The sequence below is a fragment of the Phascolarctos cinereus genome, unplaced genomic scaffold (genome assembly GCF_003287225.1).
Source record: "Phascolarctos cinereus isolate Bilbo 61053 unplaced genomic scaffold, phaCin_HiC Scaffold_4;HRSCAF=312, whole genome shotgun sequence".
Classification (NCBI taxonomy): domain Eukaryota; kingdom Metazoa; phylum Chordata; class Mammalia; order Diprotodontia; family Phascolarctidae; genus Phascolarctos; species Phascolarctos cinereus.
Genome location: NW_027555847.1, coordinates 530,156,273 through 530,179,331, shown reverse-complemented (window position 1 = coordinate 530,179,331; position 23,059 = coordinate 530,156,273). Strand labels below are relative to the sequence as shown.

Genomic DNA, 23,059 nt, shown 5'->3' with positions numbered 1-23,059 from the left:
GCTTAGAAAAGCAAATGAGAAATTCATAATCTGACTCCATATAACAAAATACACTTCTAAATATCTATATATATGTATCTTATGTAGACATGCAATAATTCTTACAGTACCTACACACATAATATACATACACATATATGTAATACATACACACAAATACTAGACAGTGCAGAGTCAAGCCTAGAAACTATCTCCTGGCTCCCAGGCTATCACTTTTTTCCCCCTAGTATATGGTTTTAGTATATATTGCCTTCTTACAAATGAGTCTCCTTAGTGCCTTGGAAACTGGGGCAAAGCAGTCCTTAGGTTATGGAAGGGGAAGTAAGGAGGATAAAAGTTGTTTCGTGGTACTGTGCAAGGTAAGTTACAATCACGATGGCATAATGCTTCAGATCTTTTCATTCTGTGGGTAGGTGCTAGGCTTTAATGGTGCTTAGAAAAGCCCACACACATCTTGGAAATTTTAAGGGAATAGAGACCCTGGAGAGTTGGATCCAGTCAAACATCACATTGTTTGGCTTGGTTAAACTGGCCATTTTGTTGCTTGAATGTTTATAGGCAATTGGTTTCTCACAGGCTTGACTTAATCTTAGATAGGAGAAACTCCCACTTAATCTTGGACTTGACTCAAGATAAATTGAAAGAAATTAAGAGAGAGACACCTTGCTGAGTGCGTTGAGTTTCCATCAGCCTTGCATACACATTTGGTTTGCAAACTTGCATAATGGAAGCTGCTAGAAGTCATCTAAACTTAGAATTTGCAGTTATGTTTTCATTACACTTTAAACAAAATGGAAGTGATTTAAAAATATATCTTTCAAGCCACATATGAACCCAAATTGCTGCCAAACTAGCATAAATAAGTTCTGCTTCACAAAGAGATCAGAGAATGATGATTCTAGCATAAATGTTTACATTAACACTTTGAGCAGCCATTCTTGTTGGCACTATTTGAAATGTATAAATCATGTTGAATACTGTTATTCAATCTATTTACGCAATTTTCAGCTTAAAGAGAGACACTTAAAGGGCTACTCTGTATATGTAACACACATGTTCAATGAATTTCTGAATTAACTAGACTTAAAGGAATCTATGAAAACATTTGAACCTTCTGTGCTTAGAGGGAAGACACTGCTGAACACTCATTTATAGCTTCCACAATAAATACCAAATGTTCGTATAAGGGAAAGCTTGAGGACCAGCCCTTGTTAATTATCAGGATGGTCTCATGGGTATTATCATTTCAGAAAGTGGCTTATAGATATAACAGAAAAATGATAAATGGTGGTAGTGGGTGGTGGTAAATTGTCTTTCCAAAATCACAATAAAATGTGTGTAAAGATGCTTAAAAAATCTCATAGCAACATATCAAATATACCTCCTTTTTCTCTTACCGTAAGTCTCAAATCTAGTTCTTTTAAATTATAGTAATGGAGCTTAGCATAGTATTAGCCTATATTTTTGTTTCTGTTTCCCTATACAATCCTTACAGGAAGAAGGAAGGTTTTTTAAAAAATTATTATTTATTTGTTGATTTGTGTTATTGGGTGGGGTATAGGTTGTATTTGAGTGCCTGGGAGCTGCATAATTTTGAATAGCCTTTTCAAATCTGTTGTTACATTTAATAAAACAATCCTTTCAGAATTTCCTTTGTGGTGTTCAGTTCCAGCATTACAAACAAAAGAAATAAAATTTGCATCTGTTACCATGGAAATTCACATTTCTTTAGTATTGGGCTGGCATTTCTCCTTACAATATGAAATGTACTCAAGTAGATGAGATCTAAGCAATATGTAGGAAGCATTTTGGAAATGACATCTAGCTTATCCAATGCAGATTTTATGGGAAGAAAGCAATGTAAATGAAATTTTCATTAGTGTACCATGTAGCAAAGCCATTATGTTGACTGGACAATATTTTTTTTCTTTCTACTTTTGTAATGTATGTATTTTGCTATGTCTATGTGTATTTGAGAACAGGTAGTGTGGATCTAAAATATGTTTATATAAGTATGTATCCACATATTTATTCATACATATAATTATATTTACACATATAAATGCTTAAATGTATATTCGATGTGGATGCATAAATATATACTGGATTTTTTGTTAATATTAAAAACAGCGTACTTCTGTCAGCAAACAAATAGGATCATGGTACAACTTCCTGTATTAACTCTGTTTAAATTGATCTTCTGTTGTTTTATTACTATCACTGTGTATCCACAAAGGAATTACATAAATATGTCAATTACATTTTCCAGCAGTAGTTCTAGTTTTCCTCAATTTTTTTTCACATGGTAGTTGTCAGGAAGGTGCAGACCCTTACTTAAGCTAACAAATTATTGCCTTTCACAATAGGATCACAAATTAAATCTTTATCCATGAATTTTCTAACATTTGGTTCTCTTTCATGGACATCACTTTCAACATTTTATATACAAAAACAGAATATCTTCAATCTCTAAGAAGAAAACAAAGAGTGACTATTAAAAGTGCATTACAACATTTCATATTTCCATTGCTAAAATGACACTTTTAAGAGGCAGAAGCAAGATGGCAAAATAGCAGAAAGAAGTATAGAAACATCGATGCTCTCCTCCACCCAGTAAAAAAACAAAAAATAAAGCTCCAAATAGATCTAGAAAATGGACCAGATCTAATCCTGATCAGAAAATTCAAGGAAAAAAAATCACAGCACAGTATTATTATTATTATTATTATTATTATTATTATTATTATTATTTTAGCACGGGTCAACACAAGAGATCTGTGGATGTTAGGGATGGGGTTTAGCAAATAGTGAACCAATGAGGGCATTTCAGTTCAGAGAAAGTTGGTGTAATAAAGCAAGAAGAGGTCTTAGATCCAGCATAGAGTAATTGAAACTTGTGTAAAGTACAGAAATATGTACTGCCCAATTCTAGGCCATGTGTCCATGGAAAACTGAGGAAAACTGAGGGCCTAATGCTGGGTGTGACAGGTCTGTCTGTAGCTCAGACCCAGATCCATGTCAGGAACTAGCAAAGCTCAAACCAGAGAGATAATGAACAGACTTTGTCTTGGATTAGACTACTTTGGGATTCATGAAAGCTTGTAAGTAAACAGTCTGAAATACCTGTTAGAACCTAGAATAACACAATATTCAATATGTCTAAGAAAGCAGAATCAGGACCAAGCTGGAAATAACCTCTAGAAGTACAAAGTACCTGACTATAATATAAAATCCAAAGTTAGAAAGTAGGCTGGAGAAAAGGGCAAATAAACAAGTAAAAAAAGAATCCCACCATAAAGAGTTATAATGGTAACAGAGACAATCAAGACATTAACTCTGAAGAAGAGAATGATCCTAAAATATCTACAAGCAAAGCCTCAAAGAAAAATACAGTTTGGGCATAAATCTAACAAGAATTCCTGGAAGAAATGAAACAAGAATTTTTAAAAAGGGTTTAAAATGTTTTTATAAATGAAATGTGAGTTCTTGAGGGAAAAAAATTAGAAGGAAAATAAGTTATATAAGAAGAATTAGAAAGGGAATTAACAGGTTGTCACAAGCAATACAAAACTGTGCTTAAACAACAAAATACCTAAAAACTAGAATGGACCAAATAGAAGCCAATGACTCTATAAGACAATTAAAATATTAAAACAAAGTCTAAGGACTAGAACAAGAAGAAGAAAGTGTAGGGTATCTAAAAATAAAAATAACTGGCCTTGCAAATAGATAAGGGAGAAAAAAATTAATGTCCATTGAACTTCCTAAAAGCTATGACCAAAAAATGAATATAGATATCTTATTTCAAGGAACTATAAAAGAAAACTGCTCAGAACTCTTATAAAAATAATCTACAGTACACCTTCTTAAAGTAACCCCAAAATAAAATTCCTAGTAATATTATAGCTAAAACCACAATTTCCAGGTCAAAGAAAACTACTCCAAACCTCCAGAAATAAAGAATTCCCAAGAAGCCATGGATGCATTGTCAGTATCACACATGATTTAGTAGCCACAACTATAAAGAAACACAGACCTCTCTCTGAATACACACATACACACATGCACACACACACACACACACACACACACACACACACAGAGTCAAGGAAAGGAAGATTAAGGAAGGGATTGAGCCTAAGCAAAACAAACACTAACTAAGCATGTGCATAAGTATTTATAGTTTTTTTTTTTATGGTGGCAAAGAATTGGAACCTGACAGGGTGAGTATGAATTGGGGAATGGCTGAAAAAGGCATTGTATATAAATGTGATAGAATACTATTGTGCAATAAGAAATGGTGAAGAGAATTATTTCAGAGAAACATGGGAAGACATCTATCTATCTATCTATCTATCTATCTATCTATCTATCTATCTGTGCTATCTTTTACTTCTCTATGCTCTCTCTCCTCCCTCTCCATTTCTCTCTCTTCTCTGCATAAACACACACATAATGACCAATGTAGAAATATGTTTTCCTTGACTCTAACTGTTTATAATAGGTATTTTTTCTTATTTCTTTCTCTATTGGGGGCATATGTCAAGGAGATAAGGAAAATATTTCCTAATTGAAAAAATTCAATTTAGAAAATTAAACAAAAGTACTACTTTTAGCCTTCACAGCTGTGAAAGGCCAATCAAGCGGTCTGGAGGACAAAGGGAGAGTATATGAAAAATGCTTTCAGCTCAACAGAAGTGTAAATGCAGAGAATAGCAGCTACAAGGGTATGGTATCCTAGTAAAGATTTACTACATAGGCAATATGGCCCTTTACTCTATCAGTTACTGATACTTCTTAGTTAGTGTAACTCAGCAGATAATAAAGAAATATTCTCTGAGATGCTGAATTTGACGAACATAAAACATATTAAAAAGAATATGAACAATCTGTGAGATGTGGCAAAATTTGAGAGGGCTTAAGGGCAGTTTCATTTAATTATCTCTTCAAGTTAATTTTATATAAAATTAGTATTCATCCTCTATCTCCTTTTTCTCTTGCACTCAATCCTATTTCTATTGTTCACTTGTGCATTGTACATCCTTCCCTCCTTACTGGAATTTGGGTTAGCAGGTTTATGCCTATTAGACAACTATCTTTGGAATCAGAGAACTGAGTTTGAATCCTAGTTTTGGTGTTCATGATCTTACCCTGGGCAAGTCATTTAACTTCTTTGGTCCTCATTTTTCTTATTTGTAAAATAAAGGAGTTTGATTCAATCTCTGAAGTCCCTTCCAGCTATAAAATCGAGGAATCTGGGAGTGAGACCCCCTGATACTTCCCCCCACCCCATAAGAAATATATTGCATTCTGTCTATGAAATGAAACAAACTTATTCTCAGTCTAGAAGTTTGTTGCTTTTGGCACACGACATCTCCCTTCCCTTCTAAATGTGTGCGTGCAACACATTTGTTTTGCATACCATATTTGCCAATTTTTATTCTAATGCTGGTGTCTTCTGAAATATGAGCTAACATTAAAGTAAAAAGGAGAATTTTGAATACAAAGTGCTCTGGAACTTAAAATGGTTGCATGAGATATAAGCTATTACAAAAATAAGAATAATCACAAAGGATGGGATACTGGGTAAAGAAAGTCTCCCTGCCACCTTACTCCCAGGCCCTTTCCCCTTTCTCAACAGATTTTTTGGGAATCGGAAAGATATTGGACTGACATCTATTGACAGCAGCAGAATTGGCAAGTCTTATGGTATTTTCCAGGCTGTTAGAAACATGGTTACCACCCAGCTGGTATTTCAGAGATACAGATGATGTTTGTCCTTAAGGCTTATACAGACAATTTACTCACCACTTGAAGCACAGTGATTCCCCTCAATAGAAACAAGCCAAATGTTACTTTTAAATTTGCAAATAGAAAATGCAATGTATATTATTATTGGCTCTTTATCTAATTTCACACTTTAAATTATTTAAACTCTTATAATAGTCATTCCAAAGTACCAGTGACATTCACTTCTATTTTATTTATTTTATTATTATTATTAGATAGTGTCAGAAGACAACTTCCAAGATTTTCTACCATCATTCATATATGTGTCTGTACACACACACACACACAGACACACACAGACACACACACACACACACATTTTATTGATGATGGTTTTTGTTTCTATACTATGGTAATTTCTGGAAATACTCTGCCTGCCCAGCCCCTACTTGAATACTCCCTTGAATAGTCTCATTTACGTTCATAACAAAGAAAAACAGTTAAGCAAAAATACCTAATAAACTGACCACTCTGATAATATATACAACATTCTTCTCTAGTAGCCCCTCAGGAGAGAAGAGAAAGATAAGTTTCATTGTCTATTCCCTGGGGCTATTACTGGTTTTTCAGTTACTCAGATTTTTACTTTTATGATCTTTTCATTTGTACTGTGCCCTCTACATTTCTGAGATAACAACAGCTAGCATTTAAATAGCGTTTTAAGGTTTGTAAAGTGCTTTACATATATATTATCTCATTTGATCACTACCACAACCCTCTGAGCCAGATGCTATTATTTTCCCCATCTTCCAGTTAAAGACTTTTAGGTTGAAAGAGGGGCAGCTAGGTAGTATAGTGGATAGAACACCAGGTCTGAAGTCAGGAAGACTCATCTTCCTGAGTTCAAATATGGTCTCAGATACTAGCTTTGTAACTCTGAGCAAGTCACTTAACCTTCTTTGCCTCAGTTCCTTACTTGTAAAATGTGCTAGAGAAGGAAATGGCAAACCACTGGAGTATCTTTGCCAAGAAAACCCCTAATGGGGTCATGAAGAGTAGGACATGATTTATTACCACCTAAATTCCTGAATGCGAATCTGCAACATGCAAATCAAGCGGTCATTTGGCATTTTCCAGAAAACCTATACGGAGAGAAATTCACTTTACCCAAGGGAGCTTAATTTGCCTTTTTTTTTTTTGGCTAGGCAAATGGGGTTGACTTGTCCAGGGTCACACAGCTAGCAAGTGTTATGTGTCTGAGGCCGGATTTGAACTCAGCTGCTCCTGACTCTAGGGCCAGTGCTCTATCCACTGCGCCATCTAGCTGCCCCCCTCTTTTTTATAATTAGAAGTTAGAAAGTTTTTTTTTTCATACTGAGCCTTAATTTTTAATTTAATTAATGTATTTATTTTTAGTTTTCAACATTCATTTCCACAAGATTTTGAGTTTTAAAGTTTCTCCCCCTTGCACTTATTCCCCCCTCCTCTGAAGAACATACAATCTGATATAGGCTCTACATGTACATTCATGTTAAGCATATTTCCCATTAGTCATGGTGTAAAGAACAATCAGAATTAATGGGAAGAACCACAAGAATGAAGCAGTAAAACAAACAACATAGGAAAAGGAGAGCAAATGATATGCTTCTATCTGATTTCAGACTCCACATTTCTTTCTCTGGGTGTGAACAGCAATTTCCATCATGAATCTTTTGGAGCTGTCTTAGATTCTTGAATTGCTGTGAAGAGCCATGTCTATCAAAGTCAGTCATCCCATAACGTGGCTGTTACTATGTACAATGTTCTCCTGGTTCTGCTCATTTCACTCTGCATCAGTTTATGTAAGTCTCTCCAAGCTTTTTTTGAAGTCTGCCTACTCATCATCTGCCTGCAAAATAGTTTTCCATTATATTGAGCCCAAATTCTTCTCTTTGCAACTTCTATCTTTGGATCCCAGTTCTGTCTACTGGAGTCAAGAAGAACAAGTCCAAGTAATCCATCTTCAATGATATAGTCCATCATGTACAAACAGCTGACAAAGGACACTAATACATTCTTAATGATATTCTCATTCTTGGTTTCCATGATATCATGGGCTCATAGTTACAGACTTGGAAGGTAATTAGAGGTTATCTTGTCCAATATCTCATTTGACAGATAAAGAATCTAAGGGACAAACAGATTAAGTGATTTGCTTAAGTTCACAAAGTGTAGATTTGAGCTGAGGTCCCATGACTTTAAATTCAGCACTTTAAGTTCAGTGTTTGTTCAATTCTCTCTTAGCTCTCTTCCTCTCAGGTTCACAATTCTTTACCAGTCTAATTTTCCCAGTTACTCATGCTTCTGCTATTGTAATTTGTATGCTGCCCAAGATCCTATGATTAATTTTCTTTAACACTTTCCTCAATCTAATTCACTACCAGGGCTTCAATTATGCCCTCTGTGGAGATGATTCCAAAGTATGACTATCAAATGACTTTCTGACTACTTATTAGACATCTTTTCTTGGAGAGCTAGTTGAAACTTCAAAATCAACACATCCCAAATTGAACTCATAAACCTTGGACCTAAATATGACCTTCTTTCTGACTTTTCAATTTTTGCTGATGCTACAATTATTCTTTCCATTTCCAAGGAGTAAAATATTGACCTTTTTTGTATGTGAACAGTTTGTTGTTGAAAAAGCATAGAAAAAGAAATGTACTGAAAAAAACTTTAAAAAATCCATATGAGAAGAAACGCAATTTTTTTTTCCATTAAGGAGAAACGCAGTTAATGAAGACTGGATAGAAAACTGAGAGGCTCTTTTTAAGGGCAGAGAAATGACTGATGCTGAAAGGTATTGTGGTCCCTCAGATCATTTGCATGTGACTTTTTAAAGCTAGTGAGGTTAAAACTCACAGTGTTGTAAATCAAATAACTCTTTGGGAACTGTGGAGGATATTAAATAAGGATTATTGGTTTCATAAATGACAGAGTTGAATTTTTGAGGTTTATCTCATAAGGGAAAGATGAGTCATTGACCACCAGTAGGTTCTAATTTGAGCCATTAGAAGCTGTGAAGAGCCCAGATGGTAGGGAGTTAAGAGGATATCAGCAGCAATTAAGAAGATAGCAGAAATTGAGTCAAAAGATGCTAGCAGGAACAGTGAAGCGATAGGACAGCTTCAGCTGCTTTACTTGGAAAGCTGTTGATTGGGAGAAAAGTACTGTTTTTTGGATTGACTGAAGAAAAGATAGGGAGTCTACAAATTGGAGTAGAGGTGCATTCTACTGAAGATTAAGCTATCATCCTTCAGCCCCAGCTATAGTTTGAGAGAGGGCAAGTCTCTCAGAGGTGCTTGGTTGCTCTCTGCTGTCCCCCTCTTGTTCAAGAGGGAATAACAGAGGAGAGAGATTTATTTAGGAGATGTTTTCCTATGAACATGGGCTAATAGCTGATTGCATGACACAGCTTCTCTTGAGGGAAGATCTGGCTGGGCTTGTTTATATTTCCCAGAGAGCCATTCTGAGGAGATTTTTTTATAAGAAGATACAGATGCTAATTGGATAACACAAAATACAGTTGAGTGAAGAGCTGACGAATTTTTGTGCATCATTTAGAGAGCCAGCAGGAGACGTTTTGCACTTTTCTGGCTTAAGGGAACTGCTTATTATTAAAAATGTAGCACTTTCTCTGCATCCTTTTATTGATGATTGTGAATTAAGTTAGCTTGACATTGTTTTATCAGCTCAAGAGTCAAAGAACAGAGGATTTGTCTAGCAGGAAGTGGGCGAAGACTAGAAAGAGGAGCAAGTAGTAGAGAACTGTCTTCTTATTGTGCATATTGTTCTTGAAGGAAAAAAATCCATCAGGGCTTACGGACAAGAGTTGTGAATTGCCTCAAAGATATAGGCTTTCCTTCTTCATTTCTTTACTCATGTTACTGTGTTTATCCACCTCTTAAGTCTAGTCCTCCCTGGTCACTGCTATTTCATGTCCTCATGACTTCTTATCTAGACTGTTGCTAACTGATCTCCCCTGTCAACCCACTAACCACTCCAATGCCCAAATCATCTAATCAATATACAAGTTCAACCATATCACTTCCCCAATTCAATTTTTAAAAAATAGCTTGGCACTCCAATGCTCATAGAATACTATACAAATGCCTTGACCTCACATTAAAAACCCTCAAAACCTCCAACCTATTTTCTAGCCTTATTTCATGGTACTCTCCACAACACACTCAAAATTCCAACCAAGCTGGGTTAATTATCCTTTTTCATTCTCTTTTTCTCATTCATCTCTCTGACTTCATATATATATATTCCAGGAATGGGTACTTCCCCACCACCCACTTCTAATTTCCTTTTTACTACCATTCAACTCAGATGTAATCTGTGAATTTTTTTCATGAATGGTAGTACAGGGAATGGGTGATAGGAAGACCTGGTTTTAAAAATATGCTCTATTACATACTACTTATGTGACCTTGAGCAAGTCACTTAGGCTCTTTGAATATTGGTTTACTAATCTGGAAAAAAGGATACTGACCTGGATGATCTATGAGGTCTCTTCTAGCTCTGGAAGGTGATTTTTTTTTCAGTGGAAATGATCCCTCTCCAACTCTTTTCCTTACTCTTTTTGATTTTTCCTTTGCATTTATTCACTTACTCAGTTATTCCTGTACAAGTTTGATTCCTTCCACTTGGTTATAAAATCCTTAAGAAGAAGGACTAGGCTGTTTTCCATCTTCATATTTCTCAAACCTTGCACAACCCTGCCTTTCACACAGTGGGTGATTGGCATAACGTAATGGAAATGGCATTAGATTAAGGATCAGAAGACTCAAGTTCATATCCTGGTTCTTTACCTCTGTGATCTTGGAAAATCTATTTTCCCTTTCTAAGTTTCTTTACTCTTGTGTAGAATGAGGTAGTTGGAATAAATTTCCTCTAAATTCCTTTCCAGTCTCAATACTGTGATGCTACAAACTGAATTAAATTTAGTTTGAAGCATTGTCATTCTGGTACAAAGTACCTTGTGGTTTTTCCATTAGGCATCAATTTCTCACATAGATATTATCACACATATCTGGTTATTAAAAACATTGCTATGGAAACTTGTATTATTATTTAATCAGCTAAATATTTTGACATTGAGGAAAAGTATTTCTGGGGAGTATAGATTTCTTGATCCAATTATATTTGAACTTTCTCCAGGATTATGTTTTCTTTATCTCTTGATAATGACTATTGTTTCTAGATTGAATGTTTGCAAAGCATTTTATAGTCATCATTTCATTTGTTCTTCACAATGACTTTATTGGGAACATGCTACAAGTATTATCTTGTGCATTTTATATAAGAGGAAATGACACTCCAAGAGATTATTTTTTCCCCATATTCTTACTACTGGAAGTTCCAGAGACAGGATTTGAATCCAGATCTTCCAGAGTCCAAATCCAGAACTCTATCCATCACAACACTCTGCTTCATGTAAATCATAGCCCAGAACCACCAAGTTCTCAGTTTATGTGACACAAATTCAGTTCTGGTGGCTTCTGGCTGCTGCCATTTATGAGAAAGGATGTTCTACCATTTTCTCTCCATCCCAGATCTTGAGGTTCAGGACTATTACTACTCTTTCACTTGGTCACATGGTTATTTGTTCCATAAACCCTCCTGAAGATTTGGATTCTTCAACTCTGACACTTTTCTAGGAGGCAGTTCAGGAACTCTTACAATTACACAGCCTCTAACTGCCTCCATAGGTTCTACCATTGCTTTGTCATGAAGGAATTTGGAGTCCAGGAACTCATCTCACTTAGCCACACTGTTCCCTTCTAGACAATTCTTATCTCTCAAGCCATGAGGATTTTTCTCTGCCTCTCCAACACTGAAACTGAGAATATGGTATTTGTAGGAGAATATACAGAAGGACAGGGTTTACCAATACTCATTTCTCACAGAACTTAAGTTTATTCTCAGATCTCTTGTTTCTGGTCTGTGCTCATCTCTCTCTAAGTCTCCTGTCAAGTGACATGGAAAATATTCCTTGGCTATTTTATGGGCCCAATAAATCAATCAAGAAGCATTTATTAAACACTTTCTATGTGCCAGGAACTATGCTAAGTTCCGGAGTTATGGAGAAAAAAGATAAAATAATCTTTACCTTCAAAGAACTTACATTATATTGGGAGAAGAGAAAGATTTATATATAGGTGTGTGTGTCTGTGTGTGTACCTACACACAGACTCAGATGCACATACCTAGTGCAAAAGGGTAGCTCTATTCCATGATATCCTGAGTGAATAAAATGCTATCCAGTGTGGAGATTTAATCAGTCCTTGTTGATAATTAGACCTAGCAATGAGATGCAATAAAGACCTTTTACACATAATTAAAGACCTTAATAATATAATCATAATTTAACTTAATTAATTTGACTGACATCTCAATATCACTCTACATGTGTTTCTTTAACAGTACCTTTCACAGAGTTGAAGTATAGCAGATGCTTTGTATATCCCTTTCCAGGTAAGGCATGATTTAATGAGTTCAAGGGAACACTTGAAATAGAAATTCCCTCTAATAATACATATGATAAGTCTAAGTAACCATGGTCTTAGAAAAGTTGGTTATGTTGCTGAGAATTTTTGACTTTCCCATGGCCACAATACTAATATGGATAATAAGCAAGATTTGAACAAAGACTTTCCTGTTTCAAGGAGTTTCTCTTTCCATTACACCACATTATCTCTCCTTGATTAATATACAGCAAAATAAGAAACTGCTCTTAGAGATGTATAAGAAAAAGATTCTAAAGTATAAAATCTCTAATGTTGTCTTTAACCTTCTTAACAGTGATTGTTTTCTAGTTTAAGGAAAGCAAAATTCATGTGATCTCCTTCTTTTTAGAACTTTTCATTTAATGCCATTTTTTACTCCCCATCATTTCCTTCTATATCAAATCTGCTATTTCCCTGTGATGCTAATGAATTTTCTTCATAGAGGCAAGTGGTTCTTCACATGGTATGAGAGACCTGGGCCTGAGTAATAGCTCTGATATTTCCTTGCTATGCAATCATGACAAAGTCACTTAGAGCCCTCTATATTTTGTTTTCTTTGTCTGAAAATTATTATTATTATTATTATTATATTTTTACTATCTGATAGTATTACTGAGATAAAAGTTCTACTTTGCAAACTTTAAAGCACTACATAAATATGAATATTATTATATATCCCCTATATATATTTTACATATATGACAGTTTGACATCCTACACAAGTTTTTAAGAATATTTCATATAATACTACAAGGATACCTCTCTCTCTCTCTCTCTCTCTCTCTCTGTCTCTCTCTCTCTCATTCTCTCTCTCTCACTGGTAATGCAGATATTTGATTCCAGAGGATCAAAGGATCATAGATTTAGAGCCAGAAGTGACCTTAAAAACACCAAGTCCAATCACCTCATTCTACAGATGAGGAAAATAAAGTATCAGGGACTTAAATTGACCAAGGTCACATAGCTAGTAATTTTAAGGTCAGAATTCAAACGCAGGTCTCTTAACTCCAAGTCTATCACTCTTTTCACTATAACACATTGACTAATTACCTCCTTTTGATTCTGTCAAAAGTAACATTAATTTTTCTTTAAATGACAGGAACTGGTTTGGGGAATTTCAGATCACTAAATCAAAGGAAATTCCAGGAAGTCATTAAACCACATTTTGGGAATCATTCTTTTGAATTCTGTCTTCAGAATTGTTGTAAATTTTGGAATTATTAAGCATCATGGGCAGGATTGAATCTATAGTATATAGAGATGAAATTATATGGAGTGATTAAATTGTATTGAGCTAGATAATTCAAGGAACTTCTATCATGGGACTGAAATTAAAAGAGTTTGTTCTGGAAGTATGGGTTTTGTCTGTGTGAAGAGTTATAACTCATCTGAAGAAAATGCTGAATAAACATATAGGTGATAGAGAATGTACTTATTTAGTTGTGTCAAAAATCAACTTTTCAAGAGAATTCAAATGAATCCAGGTTGAACATGCTATTGTGCAAATGTGTGAATTAATTTCTAATGTACTACAAATAATATTTTTCCCCCAGGAAGTAATATTCTGGATAATTACAAAGTAATTATAAATCATAATTAAAGAATCACAGAATTTCAGAACTGGAAGGGGTCTTATTGACCATTTCATTAAATCTTTACCTAAATGATAACCACCTCTATAACATATCTGATGAGACTATTCTATCTTCCATGAGACATCTCTTCCAATAATCATTACAGGAAAGACAAATGTGCTCTTGTTAGTATCTTAAACTATGAAGTAGTTTATTGAGAGCATTAAAAGTTTCTTTCATGAATGATAAAAGTTAACTATTCATAATCTCAGTAATAACACTAGTCCTCTGCGTGCAAGGAGATTAAAATTTTCAGCAATGAGCTGGCCTTTACTTTAACCACAAACATTCAAATCAATGTGTTTAGGTGGCAAATTTGAAACATTATAATGAACAGAGGACTGTAAAGCTACTTGTGAGACTCTTTTCCTTATTTTTGAATTTAAAAACACTTTCCATATTTTCTTCAAAGTATTATATAATTGAGAATCACTTTTATCAGATCAATACATAATTTGGACCAAAATATAGTCATAGTAAATTGTACTAGAAATAGCCTTTCCTTTCCTTTCCTTTCCTTTCCTTTCCTTTCCTTTCCTTTCCTTTCCTTTCCTTTCCTTTCCTTTCCTTTCCTTTCCTTTCCTTTCCTTTCCTTTCCTTTCCTTGCCTTTCCTTGCCTTTCCTTGCCTTTCCTTGCCTTTCCTTGCCTTTCCTTGCCTTTCCTTGCCTCGCCTTGCCTCGCCTTGCCTCGCCTTGCCTCGCCTTGCCTCGCCTTGCCTTGCCTTGCCTTGCCTTGCCTTGCCTTGCCTTTCCTTGCCTTTCCTTTCCTTGCCTTTCCTTTCCTTGCCTTTCCTCCTTCCTTCCTTTCCTCCTTCCTTTCCTTTCCTTCCTTTCCTTTCCTTTCCTTTCCTTTCCTTGCCTTTCCTTGCCTTTCCTTGCCTTTCCTTGCCTTTCCTTGCCTTTCCTTGCCTTTCCTTGCCTTTCCTTGCCTTATTTAGCAAAGAACCAGCCATGACTTATAGTATCATTTTGGCTCTTTCATTTCACCTACTGTTTATATTTGAGCCCTAAATAAAAGAGAGATACTGTCATGGCAGCTATAACCACAAGTTATTCTCTTGTCCTTTCTTCAAAGGCATTGAGAGGAAAGTTTGTGAACAATTTTCCTACAGTAATATTTACAATGGTAACTTATTAACTATAATGATTCTCATGTCTTATTATTCCTTTGGTAAAAAATTCACTATTAAAATGAAGTTATCTTTCTAAAACTAGACAGGACACAAATTTCTCATATGGTAAACATTATACTACTCTGTTATTGTGGGTGTGTGTGTGTTTCCCCTTACAAATAGAATATAACAAGCTCCAAGTTCTGCAATAGTGGCCCCAGAATTGAGAAAATAGAATAGCTTTAGCATAAAGGGTGACCACAAAAGGGCAAGGGTGTTGTTGTTTAGTCATTTTCAGTCATGTCTAATTCTTTGTGACCCCTTTTTGGGGTTTTCTTGGCAAAGATACGGGAATGTTTGTCATTTACTTCTCTAGCTGATGATGAACTGAGGCAAACAAACTGAAGCCAACAGGGTTAAGTGACTTGCCCAGGATCACATAGCAAATAAGTGTCTGAGGTCAAGTTTGAACTAATGTCTTCTTGACTGTGTGCCCAGAGCTCTATTCACTGCACCACCTAACTGCCTGTTATATAAAATAGTACCTTTATTTTCCTAGTTAACACTGTCTAGTTTGAGTCACAAGTAGTGGGGCCCCTTCTTCTTCTACCTGCTATCTGTTCCATGGGATGCGTTCCATTTCAGGTAGCCAAGAATGAACATTTATATAGGGAAGGAAAAACACCCTGTTTAAAGCTATTGAACATGTGAAGTATAGTTGATTAGGTTACTATTTCTAATAATGTCTGTAACTACTGAACACCTGGTTAAAGATAATGTACTCAGGGACTCATTAACTACTGTACTCCTGAAGGAAGAATATGCTTCTAAAAGCACAGATTTGCTCATATTACACACATAGTGTTCCAAATATTTAAGGTACAGAAAAAGGGCCTTACCCGCGCCTTTTGCTCCATCTCTAGCATTAGTCTTTCATGTTGTTCTGCTATTGCCAAGGTTGCAGAGTGTACCTTCTGATAGATCATTTCTCCTTCCCTTGTTTGAAAGGTGAATAGTCCTTCTCCTGTGTCACACATCCTGTGAGAATGGAGCAAGGGAAAGGTATGAAGAGAATATTTTTGCTCTATTGCTGAAAGTTTCTTGAAATTTTTAAAGTTTTAATTAATCCCTTGCAACATTGGCCCAGATCTGGAAGAACAAAACAAAACAAAAACAACCTACCACCACCACCAGCACCACCGTCAAATAAACATCACCAAAAATCAAGTAGTTTAAAGGGAATGAGATGCTTAATCAGTGTTAATGTGAACTTGTGAAAAATTCTCAAGAATATTTATATTGACGTAGGTCATTATAAGGTACATTTATGTAATGGCTAAAGAATAAATGTAATTACTTATTTTCTTTAAATACATCCATTGTCCACAGGAAACTTAACTCTGAGATGGTATTGTTTTAATTGAAACATTTTGTTCAGATTAGAAAACTATTGATTTATGACATCTAGGGAAAAAACAAAAAAGATTATAGATTTTAATTGATACTTATACCCTTCAAAGGTCTATGATACTAGTCAGCTAAGTGATATAGTGGATAGATAGAATGCTGAACTTGAAGTCAGGAATATTAGTCATTTGCTAGTTGTGTAACTTTGGTAAGTCATTTAACCTTGCTCTGCCTCAGTTTTCTGCACCTACTTTGTAGGGTTTTGAGGATTAAATGAAATAACATATATAAAGCACTTTGCAAACCTTAAAGAGCTATGTAAATGGTAGCTATCATTGGCACTTCATCTACCAATGTGGATCACACTTCTAATTAGCATGCTACTTGAATTACTGTGGCCAAAATAATCATATTCTAGGTAGTACCAAAATGATATGTGGAAGCAAAGAATGAGGACAATGAAGGTAATCACCTATCCTTTTGGAACAGGTAATAATAGATACAAAATTATAGGTAGGAACTTTGATCAATGGAAAAACACCTAGAATATAACTTAGAAGATATTCAATATTAAAAACATAGTATAAGCTCTACAAATGAGTTTCTTAATTATCTTTGTATCTCACTAATAACCTAGAGAGCTTTGCACATAATAGGTTCTTAATAAATGAAATGATTATTGAATGAAAGTCAATAATGTAAAAAGATTGGAGCTCTTTAGGAAAAGACCACAACACATAGACCTATTTATGGAAAAATACTTAACTGAAAATAATCAGAATGATTAACTGGGTTGATTAAAATTTAGTTTCCAGGTGAGACTATGTAAAAGCTGTACAGAAAATTTCCTTGAGGCTCAGTTTTTCCTGCATTCAACTGAAAGGATTTCACTTGCTTCTCTATGAATCCCAAAGGAATTTCCAGAAGAAATGAAATGTCTCAAGAGGTTTTAGACATTATAGAATCGGCAATTGGGACCCTGTAGGGCACCATATAGCCTGCACTTAGCTTTTTTGTAAAGAGATCTTAATAAAATTCAAACAGCGTGAAATGGAAAGTCTAGAGGAAAAATGAAGAATTTTCTCAAAGTGAAATAAAATGAGTTTTTTTTGTTGTTGATTCAGAGGAGGTACAAGAATCTAACCAGTGCGACAACAAAACAACAGGCAGAAATGGTTGAATTTGAGGTTTGTGTTTTGTTGATTGTTTTACCAAGAAAATAAACAATTGATTGTCAGTTACTTAAGAGATATAATCAAGGGAAAAAGTCTTATTTCATGCCCAATAATTGAAATGCAAAGACCTATGGCAGATTATGCCCTGATAAACTAGTCTTTCAGGTAGGAAGTCTTCATAAAAAGATCTCTTTTAGTTACAAAAAAAAGTAAACTCTAGTTTTCTACAAGAAAAGAAAAACTTGAATAGTTGTATTCTTTGCACTCTGACTGCAAGAAAGGATATAGTCACAGGAGAATGAAAAGAGGGGAATAATAAAAACTAGAACATAAAAACAACTGGAATGATATAGTGATTGGAGTAAAAAAAATATTTTTTTCTTTAACAGTTGTACCATCAAATACAAAATCAAGAGTTGCATAAATGTGGTAAATGAGGGCAAATATACATATTTGAGAAAATATGAAACATGCTCTTCTATAATGCAATAATATTGGTATGGATATCCTTTATGCTTTATACAATCACATGAACTTTTAAAAATATGTATATCCAGCTGCAGGGCTAAAAATATCATGTAGAAAGACAATATTACTATAAGTTTATAGTGCTACAGGCAAAGATCACTGCATCATATTTTCAGTTATTGAGAAAGAAGGGACAGAATTAGGAAGAATGGTAATAACTCATTATAGTTATTTTTCTTGTATTACCTCACTAATGAGAAGGACAATCACATATGGAAGGGATGGTGAGCAGAGGACACCAAACTGGCAACCAAGTGAAAGGGGTTAGTGCAAGGCCACAACTGCAAACTTGGTAGTAAGTAGGGAGATGATAATTGGATATTTCTCTCTACACATTACTAGTATTTAATCAGAGAATTTGAGAGTTGGAAGGACCTAGTATAGTCTAATCCATTCCTGAAACAGGAAGCCTTTCCATAATATCCCTGGCAAGTTTATCACCCACTTATCCAGTATCTTAAAGATTTCTAGGGTTGTAGAACTCATTGTGTCCAGAAGAAGATGCTTGAGTTTTGTATAACTCAGTTTGCTAATAAGTCCTTCATTTTATTAGGCCCAAATTTTTCTACCCATAACTCTTGGTCACACATTCATACTTGTTGGTCCCTCAAGGCCAAGCAGAACAGTTGTAATTCTTCTCTCACATAACATTTAACATATTTGAAAATTTCTTTGCAGTCCTCTTCTTTAGGCTAAATGTTTTCTTTGAAGATTTCTATTACAGCCCTCTTCTCTGGGCTAAATATTTTCTTTGAAGATTTCTATTGCAACTCTCTTCCCCTAGGCTCAGCAACTTCCAATGATCCTTCTGTGGCATGGTTTCCAGACCCTTCAGTATTCTGTGGAAAATACACTTGAAGCACTTCAAAGTCTCAATGTCTTTTCTTAAATATGACTCCTAGAACTGAACACAATACTACAGATATGGCCTGATTGGAAAAGAGTACAGGAGGAATATTATCTGACTCACTTTGCTTCTATAGATGCAGGCTAAGAAATAAGAACACAATGTAGGATAAAGCTCCACTCAAGAATAACATAGCTCCACAAATATTGTTTTTATTAGAGGTACATCAATAAATATCAACTGAAATGTCAGGCAATTATAGTGCAATAGATACTTTGATACTTTCATGATTAGCTGGGACCTTAATACCTGAAACCACCAGCCTCCTTTCCCTCAACTCATAAGTTGTAGGATTTATTATCAGGACATCAATTTTAAGGACCCCCTCTAGTCCAGTGAATAACGAATAAAGAAAAACTACTATTCAGGCTATGATATGCATGTGGTGGCCTCCCATTTACATAGTCCCATTTGTATACACATAATACATAAATATATAGTGTATGTGCTATGTAATTATATATTATTTTTGTTTTGCTTGGAATTGCCAAAAGATAATAGGCAAGGCTCAAAACTGGATAAACATAGACACTAAATTGAACTACATTTGGGAAATTATGAAGGGCTTTAATGATTCCAAACTATTCTCTGAAGAAAAAAAAACAATTGAATAAGCAAAAAACTCTCTGAAACCATCATTCTATCACTGATGCTATGTGGCTTCAAATAATCAAAAACTGGAATTTCCAAAGAATCACAATTATTAGCAATCCAAAAAGTAACAGAGAGACAAGTGGTATGTACAAGTAGTCTGCAACATGTTTCTAGTGACAATTTATCGATAGGAATGGTATAAAAGGTATCATGAAGAACATTCATAATAGGAAAAGGAAATTAGCTGGTTACAAATCAAGAAGTTAACTGAGCAGTTTACTGTTAGTAATGGAATGTTTAAAGGTTAGAAGCAATGTCTACAGTATGTTATCATGTAGCTCTTCTATGGAGGAGTTGTAGCAGGTTATGTATAATAACTATAGAAGATCAGACAGTATAGACAATTTGGAATGTATACCAGTTGAGAGATTGCTTTCATTTATGAGGCCACAAATCTATCAAAGTATAATAGCAAAATCTGCACAATTTTTCTTTGTGATAAAGTCACTTCCACATGCTTACTATATTTCTTTGTGGAGTGTAGACTATGAAGATGAAATTCTTATTGATATGAAAATTGGAAAGTGTAGGGAGCCTTGATAAATATGCTAGACATAGCATGACCCAAACATACCTTTATAATTATCATCCTTGGTTAAAAAAATAAATATGTGTATGTGTGCACGTGTGGATGAAATCATCCCAGGGATAGATAAAATTACCTTTGGCAATTTCTTCCATCATTAATTTCATGTGTAGTATATTGTTCATATTTTTTAAAGAACTAGACAGATAACCTGTAGACACACAAACAATTTAAATGTCAACTAGGGGAATAAAACATAGAATCTAGCCTAAAGACACACAAGCACTTCTGTACAGTATTTAAAATTTAATGTTTAATTGTAGAAAGTAATGAAATTCTTAACCACACAGCTTTTCTTCATAACGGTTAAAAGCAATGAACACATTTAGTCCTATTAACAGTTTAATCTTTATTGTCATTTAGCAATATTGGCATTTTGCTTTTTAGTACTTCTGGAAGGAAAGAAACAAAAGTACTAGTGCTGGGAGCTTTCCTTTAAGATATTTGAATATCCTCAAATCATAGAATTCCATTGTTGAAATGTGTCTTTATAATAACAGTTTATTTTGATATAACAATTTCCAGTTTATAAAGCACTTTGCTTGAATTATATAATTTAATCATAACAACAATCCTGTGAAGAAGGTAGCATAAATATAATATTAGGATCTATCTTAGGGATCTTGGAGGTCATCTAGTCCAAGATCTAAGCTCATAGAAAATGGCTACAGCAGGCCTAACCAATGCTTATTTGGTCTCTACCTGAACACCTTACTTTGAACCCACTTATCCTCCAATGTAGTCCATTCTATTTCCTCCATTTATGGGAAAATTTTACCTATGTTGAATTTAAAATCTCAGTTCTTGTAATTTCCATTAAATGGTCCTTTTGATGACCTCTAGGATAAAGCCTTGTAATAGCACTTTTGATATTTGAAGACCTCCTTCATGTCCCCAACAAGCCTTTTCTTTCTCCAAGCCAAACATCTATGGTTTCTTCAACTGGTCTTTTTATAACAGTTTTGTATCCCCTAAGCATCTTGAACCTGGTTATCCTCCTGTGAATATAGTCCAATCTGATCATGACCCTGCATTATCATACAGTTCCATAGTTCCTTTTCCTCCCACAAGGATATTAAACATTTTTTCTGCAATATAGAAACAGGGGTATACTGGAGCCAGCTCAAAATGGCTCATTAGAGCTAAATGTTAAATTTTTAGTATGAGCATTTACACTTTGGAAATCCACAAATACTAAAAATCAGGGTTTGATTTCTTGCTTTGTTGATTGCCCAGACAAGAAAGTAATGGAGAAAAATGTTAGTAATGCAGATGACACTGAAAATGTCAAATGCCCTTTTTCTTGAACAGCTAGTTAAAAATTTACCAGTGTAACTCCTGGCTATATTCATAATATTTCTCTGATCTATTAGCTTGCTATGGCTGTCAAAAACAAAAACAAAAAGAAGACAAGGTAAATTAAACATGGTTTGATGTGATTCTTTCTTACTAAAGCTATTCTGGGTCTTGGTGAAGATATCTCCCTTTTAGAAGTGCTCATAAACCATCCTAAACCCACACAAACAAAATATGGCATAACTAATATTTGCATCCAGGTATTTTGACTTCCTGTTCAGTGTTCATTCCATGAATCTCCACAGTGTTCTATGTCAGCCATTCTCAACCCTATGTGAGTTATGAGTCTCTTCTATCTCTGCTACAGTATGTTTAACAAGTAGTTTTTTCTTTGCCTGAATGTTTCCTATTGTGTGTAATGCAGTGTCTTTAGAGATAGTCATTCCATTTCAGAATGGTTCTGCATATAAGGAGGTGCTTTCTTAGACTGAGCAGAAATCTACTTCTGTGAAACATTTACCCGTTATCCCTATTTTTGTCTTCTTGGGCCAAGCAGAATAAATATGATTCCTTTTACATCTGACAATTTTTTAAATAGGTAGAAACCTCAGTCATACCAAGCTAGACTTCTATCTTTTCTATTCTCTATGTTTCTTGCCTAATCCCTGTACTATATAGTCTCTGGTCCTCTCACCATACTGTAAGTCATCCTCTGGATGTGCCTCAGTTTGTCAATATTCTTCCTAAAAATATAGCTCCCCAAACAGAACATACTACTCCTACTCCAGATGTGATATGATAATCTTGGCAGAACAGAGACTAGCTATTAATCTCCACATTTGGGAAATGATACTTCTATTAATGCATCCTAAGATTACATTAGGTGTAGGGGGTACCACATCACTCTACTGACTCACCAAACCAGTGAATTTACAGATGTAGAAAGTGAGGCTTAAAGAGGTGACATGATTTGCCCCAGAGTACAAACATTGCAAGTAATATATCTGGATTTTATCTGCAGAGTCTTTGAGGGCATATCCAGGCTTCTCTCTACCCACCATACTACACACACACACACAGACACACACACACACACACACACACACACACACACTGACTCATACTCAGAATTTCTAATTTCAGCAGATATACAACTCTTAAAGCTAATAACAGAACTACATTATGCAAGGACTTGTTGGCTAACATAAAAGACATTTCACCTAGATTTTTTGCCTGTAAAATATTGGTTGAGGATTTTTATGAAGTTTAATAGACATGTTACTAATTTTCAGTCATCAAATTGGAAAACAAGAATTTGATTTCCCCTTACCATTTTGAAGGGGTAACTAGCAATGGGCCTTTTTTTTTTTTTGCTGAGACCTAGAGAATGCTATACTCAATTGCTCAAATGCATCTATCACCTCACTAATTTGGAAGTTTCATCAAATGAGGAAGATTGAAACCCATCCATACCTG

General features: G+C 34.9%; 1 protein-coding gene across 1 annotated transcript in view; it reads right to left on the bottom strand.

Moving 5' to 3' along the window:
- Positions 1–23,059, bottom strand: part of DOK6 (docking protein 6) — a 656,109-nt gene that overhangs the window by 152,257 nt on the left and 480,793 nt on the right. Inside the window, exon 6 of the mRNA XM_020985625.2 lies at positions 15,930–16,068. Within this exon, the coding sequence (XP_020841284.1) occupies positions 15,930–16,068 (139 nt within the window). The remainder of the gene's footprint in view (positions 1–15,929; positions 16,069–23,059) is intronic.